General features: G+C 38.8%; 1 protein-coding gene across 9 annotated transcripts in view; it reads left to right on the top strand.

Moving 5' to 3' along the window:
• Nucleotides 1-7500, top strand: part of MEIS2 (Meis homeobox 2) — a 190181-nt gene that overhangs the window by 161944 nt on the left and 20737 nt on the right. For 5 of the 9 annotated variants that reach the window (XM_085580394.1, XM_085580398.1, XM_085580395.1 and 2 more), the window contains one exon: nt 6531-6670. In XM_085580394.1, coding sequence (XP_085436520.1) covers nt 6531-6670 — 140 coding nt within the window. The remainder of the gene's footprint in view (nt 1-6530; nt 6671-7500) is intronic. The other 4 variants (XM_085580400.1, XM_077784066.2, XM_021539299.4 and 1 more) reach the window with 1 other exon arrangement.

A 7500-nucleotide genomic window follows, 5' to 3' on the forward strand; every position in this document is an offset into this window, starting at 1 on the left:
GCTTTAGAAAGTCGGTGTAAAAAGTCCTTAACCCCCTTCTCTAACAAGGCTGTCCAAAACTAGGTGAGGCTTTGCCAGGGAATAAACTGCCCCGTCCCTCCTGCTTCCTCTCAAAAGCTGTTGCTTAACTGACTCCATTTCTTAATATTTGTGACTCAGGGAAGCCTTATTTAGATGGCTCATTTCCAGGTGACTAACAGCTTTTTTAATTTCCTATAAGGAATGCTGCAAATATGAGTTGGTAACCAGGTGTGGCATAGATTCAGTGAAGCATAAACAAGGGCTTTTTCAGCTATTTTTGTACATACACATACTGCCTAAACCTAATTCTGTCAATTTAGAATACATAGTGGAGGGAGAAGTTAAGTAAACTAAGATAAATAGATTTTACTTGCTCAGATTAAAGTTTAGGTGATAAACAAAGACCGCTGTAAAGGAAGGGGGTGGATATTGATAAAAGTTTCTGCAAATTAGTCTTTTCTAATGAATTCTTTCAGACTGCTCTGAGCAGCTCACAACTTTTAGAATTATTTTTTCTGTTTGGCAAAGAAGTAATTTTCTAGGTTACTTAGGAAAACATATTTTGTGAATCTTTCATTGGTTATTTTCCCTTCTAAATTAGGGCATTCTTGGGCTACAAGGGATCAGTGTAGCATATGCTCTTGAGCTAAACACTGACATGTGCGTAGACCAAATAGTGAAATATCATTTAGGCGAAGATTTATTTCCCCATCCAAGGTGAAAACATTTGGATTACTTTTTAGAATGCATTCTTAGACTCTTACTCAGCAAAAACATTGAAGCAGGTGCTTAGACCCCATTTATTCTTCAAGCTCAACTCCCATTTATGGAGATTTAATAAGAGTTGAGCTTCTCATCTATACTTGGCAGGTTTCTGAAAAATCTTGCAAGACTCTTCCCCTGGAAAATTTTTTTAAATTAATTTTTTATTCAGATGACAGCAAACTATTCTAATCCCAAATAAGTGTTGCTATCATCATTACTTGTATTTTTATTATTTCTGTGACTAAGTCTGTGACAAAGTTCATTCAGTACTTCTGTCCTTTTCAAGTTTAAGAGCAGAAGTGTCTTGGGCTAAAACTGAGTCAAAACTTTCCTTGTCTTTAATCCTTCTAAATAACTGATTGTGAATTCGTCTCACAAATTTGTTTATTTCTCTGGTTTTCACATAAATAATTGAGAACCAATTTATGCAGTGGCTGGTTTGTTAAATAAATTCATTATTTTAACACCTCATTTTCTGGGATGGATATTTTAAATGGAAATCCAGATTGAAGACTGACACTGAAGATTTGCGTTGTACGTGGTGGCTCCATGTTGTTCCTCAGTTTCTCATGGGAAGCAGTCTATGCTGCCAGGGCAGGAATGGTTCCGTTTGGGACCAGTTCATCTCAGAGAATATATTAGACATACAGAAAAGTGATGGGAGGTAAATATCACTCTCTGCTTGAGTTCAGATTAGGCCCCCAATTGGGAACAAGTTACAGTTTCCTGAGAATTCATGTACTTCATCCTTCTGAAACAAGACCTGTTGTAACCCTACATACTTACAGTGAATTTACCATGATAGCCATAAAGTAAAGCTGGAGATTTCCGATTCGATTGCCAATCAGTACAGTCGCTAACAGTTCATTTCAAGAACTGATCTTAAGCAGATTCACTTATGGTGTAGTCATGGTGTTTCAAAATACATGTACACTATGTATAAAAAAGACAGCAGAAACAACAACAAAATTATTTTTAAGTGTGCCAGATTTAAAGAAGCAGATTAAGAGATCACTATTTGGTATTTATTCCCTTTGCACTTTGCGGAAATATGTCTCTATGATTTTATCAGAACATTATTTTATTATAAGAATAAAATGTATTATGCAAATTTAACATCATTTGATATGACTTGAGATAAAATGTGATAAATATATAAAGAAGATTAATTACAAGGCTTCCTATAAAATACAGAATGCATATTTATTTTGGACAAAGAAAATCAAGTCTCTGTTTGAAGAGATGTGATTAAATGCATATATTTAGATTATATTGTCATGCTAATTATCAATGGTAGGAACCAATTAGGACTAGTGCTACTGAATCACCAGACTAGATTGCATATTCACTAGTGCACCTTTATTGCTCTACTGGGTTTTGCTGTAAGCAGAAAGAAGTGAAATCACTTCCTTTAAAAGTCCATGTTGTTGTACATTTTGAGCAAGATCTTGTTCATTTGTGCTTTCATTAACTGTCCCACAAAAGTAACCAGAACTACTTATGTGAGAAAGACAGACTCTGGCTATAGGAAATAGATGTGGCTGCTTTAGCTAGAAATTAAAGAAAAAATACAAGATGCAAAAAACCTTTCGATTCAAATGGCTATTGTATGAATAAGCAAGGCTGGTAATCTGTCATTTGCAAAATGCTGGGAGTGAGTTTTTTATTGAGCCTGCTATGTCAGTGACATGTATTTCTCAACATTACACACCTCATTTATCATTCTGGAATGAGGACCAAATACCATGTGAATGTAGAGTTTGTGAAGGTATTGCCTCCCAGCCCTGGAGGCTGATGACCCCTCTTTATCTACGCAGCAGGTAAGGCACAAACAGTGGCAGTGTGAGCTCTCTTTGCAGTCCCCTGCCAGTGTGCCTGACTGTTAAGCTGGGGGAACAAAGGAAAGATAGCATATGGATAGCAGATTGTAGGAGCGCTGAAAGAGGACTGAGGAAATCTATGTTGGGTGTGTGGCTCTGCCAAAGATCTCTTGTATGACTTTGGCCTTGTCACTTAATCTCCTTCTGTCTCTGTTCCCCTCCAAACAGGGAGAAGGCGTCTCTTCTCTCCCCCAGGCTTTGCCTGGAAATCTGTTCAGACTGAGTTCTCTTGGACAGTGTGCTTGTGAAGCATGGGGTGGAGTAAGACTGAGCTTCATTGGGTCCTCTAAGTGCTACTATCATCCAAATAATAGGAATTACTTTTAACAGCAGAGAAACAAAGAAGTCCATGTCTTTTTGATAAATTTTACTCATCTTTTCAGGCCATTCAATCTTAGGCCTCTGGGTGAAGGGTATGAACAAGGTAAGCAATTAGTGTCAGGAGCAGAGCTGTGAATTCTTCTTTTATAGGGTTCCAAATAATGCTGAAAACAGTGGCATTGGTGTTGTCTTTTTTCACCTGTCTCTTAATGCCTTTTGATGACATTTGTGCCTAAATAACATCAGTTTTTCTGCAGCACAAACTGAAGTGCTGTGCTGTATTTTGCTTTACTTTGGCCCAGGATATGGGTCTCCAAGGGATTCAAAAACAACCCTCAAAAAATGTAAAGGCTAGGGCAGGGACTCAGTTTTCTACATCTCTGTTATGCACTGTGCATATTTATGGAACAGTATAAGAAATAAATAATAACGCACAAACACTGCATTCTATGCCCTGCTCTACCCATTGTGCTGATACATTACATGATGTAGCTACTGCTAGTGAAACTAGGATTCAATTTTTAGCTACACCTGAAATGTATGTCTGTTTTGCCCCTGCAATCTTGCAAATATAAATAATTTCATGTGTCATTTTTCAGACGTACCCACTGGTGGGTATAACTGATGCTGTTTATGAAAAAGATTTTTCAGACGAGCCATAGAAATGGAATTTCAAAATTACATGGATGCCTAAAGCCTGTTCTCCTATATCTTTTCAAGTATACATCAGTGTATCTTCTCTCTAGATGGTTGCTGGTCTAGAGGACATTGCTTGCACCTACTGTTATGCAGATGTGCAAAAGAAAAATGGAGAAATAATGAGATCAGAATTCAAACCCAAGAGCTATTTCTCACAAGTTTTAACTGGACAAATTTTATCACTTTTATTTCTTCTTCTTCTTCTTTTTTTTTTTTTTTTTTTTTTTTTTGGTAGGAAATGGAGTACTTACTTTTAGAGTTTGAACTCTCATTTCCAAAACAACTAGTGAATTGCTTCTAGGTAGAGTTTGCAGTGAAAGACTGGCTTTATTCATATCAGCAGGATAAAATAAGGCCATGCTTCTCTGGGACTGAATGGCTGGGCAGAATGGGGTTTTCAACACCCGACCCAAAGGCTTAGTCTGTGGAGACTGTCGAATGTGTAAGGCTGGAGCAGTATCCCAATCTCTGTGCTCAGAGGTAAAGCAGATGTTACCTGAAACCCTCAAGGATGTAGAATTTTCTTAATGCTCTGCCTTGTCCTGCGAGCCCATTGAAAGAACACTTCAGAGGGCACCCATTTCTTACTAATGTAAACTTTCTGAGGAGTATCCAAAGACATGACCTCTGGGTGAACCTTTAACCTTCCCCTTAATTATTTGTTTGAAGACAGTGTGGAGTTCTCCTGCTGAGAGCCAAGGCCCATAATGCTTCGCAGCCCTGTGAGTCGGGGTGTGTATGCAGGGAAGTGGAGAGGGACATAAATAAGGGGACCACCAGATGTAAATAATAAAAGTGGTTGGGGTTTAAATAAAAAAAAAAAATAAAAAAAAAAAGTTCAATTTGGTTTTCCTGAAGACTGGCCTGATTGAAGAAAAGGGGTTAGTAAGATGGAAAGTGTGTGCGTGTGGGGGGGGTGGGTGTTTCTGTGATTTTTTACAGGCCTAAATAAGTGTTCATTCCATTCTTTAAAACCTTGCCATCTGTATACACCATTAGAAGCTCATAGGAGAAGAGAAAACAGTCTTATCAGGATTTCCTGTTAATCTCTATTGGCCTTAACTTCAGCTGATAAAAGGCGTGCTGGATGGAGGAGGTTCAGGTCAGGCTCAATTTGGTCAGCACAGCAACATTGCTGGAAAGTAACTCAGCAAATAAGTCCTATCGGGGACCTTTGTCTCTGAGGACGGAAACACACTTCAAAATCACAGAACTGGCAGTGATGCCTTCACTGTGCCACAGTCTAAGGGAATAAACAAATATAGTGACTATGTCTGAGTTTTTATTTTAATAGCTGAAGTCATGACTAATTCTGAGGCAGGATGACATTTCTGACAACTGAATGGTACTTTTCCTAAAGAATAAAGAATGTATTTTGGATGTAAACAGAAAGATGCAAAAGAGCCCTTTAGTGTTACTTGTAGCATTTATGCATCTGTCTAATGAAATTTCCACCACTGTGATTACAGAAGATGCAATCGAAGGTGTGCCACCGTCCTTTATTATCTCCGAAGGAATTTAACCAGAGGGTGGGAGGGAGTGAGGGAAGCATGACAAAAGGCCTTGCAGAGTTGATGCTATATAAAGGCTAGCAATTTACTAAATGAGCAGATGAACTTAGTTTTCAGTTAACTGACTGAAAGACTTTGCTAGGCGTTGGATCGGGCCCAATGGCAATTATTGGAGGCTGTTTTGGATGATGGGCATGTTAGTATTTCTGAAGAGGATTAAACGCTAGTATTCGACTTCATTAGCACTCCTTAAGGGTCACCAGGCGAAAGCCTGAGCTGTGAAATAGCACACAAAACCTGCACGAAGGCTCCAAAGTGTTCTCAAACACAAAGAGAAGGGACAAAAACAAGTGTGGCTCTCGAGTGATAGAAAATTGCCCTGTTTTCAAAGATATTTTGTGAATAGGTAAGTTTTGAAATTATTTTAGGGAAATTAATTGAGCTTAGCTTGTGCTGATGTGCATTGCTGCGCATTAGCCAATAAGAAATATGCAAGCACTTATTTTTGGATTACTAGCAAAATTAAATCCAGGCTCCGCAGGCAACTAACTGCCTTTACCAGTGCTCAAAAGCCTCGGCAACCACCCCAGTTTGAGATTAAAAAAAATAGGTTATTTTGGGCCTAATATTAACCACATGTACCTGTGACTGGGGGTTTCTAACGAGTTGAAAGGTGCCTGAGTTGAGGGCAGGCGGGCGGTCGCCTTGCACGGGGTGTCCCCGCTTGGACACAGAGGTGGCCCCCAGCTGGCACTGACCTCCAAACGACCCTTGCCTTTACAGGCTCCAACTGCAGGAGTTGTAGAAGAGCAGAAGTCTTTCTGGGCCGGCACTTATTGCTGCTGCGCTGCTGATAAAACTTCAGACAGCCTAATTGATGGCTTTGCTGACCTAACGATACCTTGTGAAAGCACGGAGTGGCAAAGCCTGGTCCTCATTTATGGCCAGCTGCAAGGAGAGCTGGATCCCTAAGATGGAAAGGGGAAAAGAAAGTCTCCCAGCCTGTGAACTTTAACCAGGATCTGAGCCACTTAGAAGAAGTTAAAGAAACAATTGTCTTTTAACACAAGTTTTCGGTCGTATTTACTTGTTCAAAGCCTTCTGGCAAATCCAGCTTTAAGCTGGCTAGTAAGATAAGCGTGTTACCAGTTACAATTTCTGAGCACTTAGAGGAAAATCCTTTAAAGTGAAATTATACTCTTTTTAAAAAGCAACGTGAAGCAAAACACATTTCCACAGCACGCTAAAATCCTGTCACTTTTAAAGCAGAGGTGTTCTCAAAACATAGAAGCAAGCTGATGAAAGGACTTCTATTCTTTGTATTCTGTTACAGGTTTATTAATGCCAGAAGAAGAATAGTACAGCCTATGATTGACCAGTCAAATCGAGCAGGCAAGTTCCAAGTAGTATCTGTATTCACATCCCACAGGCGCAAATCCTCATCAAGTTATTCTTCAGGAGTTCCATCACCTGGTAAATAAATGCTTCAAACAGGCATTCTGGGAGATTTTTTTTTTTTCTTATGTCCCCAGAATTCCGCTGTAGGAAGCAACTTCGCTAATTGGTGCTAATTGGAGATTTCCCACCCTGACTCTACTGAAACTGCTTTTTATTTTCTCTCTGAATTGGTAATTGGGTACAAGTAGTAGTGCCACAAGCAGTTTGTTTGACTGTGAGCTCTTGAATTACTCATTGCTTGTCTGCATCCAATCAGCAGGACAATCTCATTTTCTTGCTACCCACAACTCCTTGGTGTATGCATTGCTTTTACTTCTGGAAAGCGAGCTGTAAAACTCATTGTATCCATTCATTTGCTTTGACTATTCACAATATGCTACTTATGTGACATGGTACTATACTGCCAGAAAATATTAAAAGATTATTACTTTTGTTTAAGAATGCACCAGATATGCTCTCAGTGAAACATATGATTTTTATAACAATACCTTTTAAACATTTCTATAAAAGCATTTAAAATATATAACACTTTACACAACAACTGGTACCATGTTAATCATTCTACTTTGTAATATGCATTTCCTCAGCATACAAGGGAGTTGTGGTTTCCTAACATGAGGTTATGGGATAAAACTATCCTCCATGTGGTGATGACTGTTGTCACTAACAAGGGCTTTAACTTGATGGTGATTTCGCCTGCTGCTTCACTTTAAAGGTTTTTGAAAAGGTTATTAAACCTTTGGGAAACTCTTCCCATGTAGCATCAAATTTTTTTTTCATTAACAGGTAAAAAGGGCAAAAACACTAACTCAGCTAACCATGCAAAATATTTAGCCAAATGCAGT

This window comes from Lonchura striata, chromosome 5 (assembly GCF_050655825.1).
Source record: "Lonchura striata isolate lonStrDom1 chromosome 5, ASM5065582v1, whole genome shotgun sequence".
NCBI lineage: Eukaryota > Metazoa > Chordata > Aves > Passeriformes > Estrildidae > Lonchura > Lonchura striata.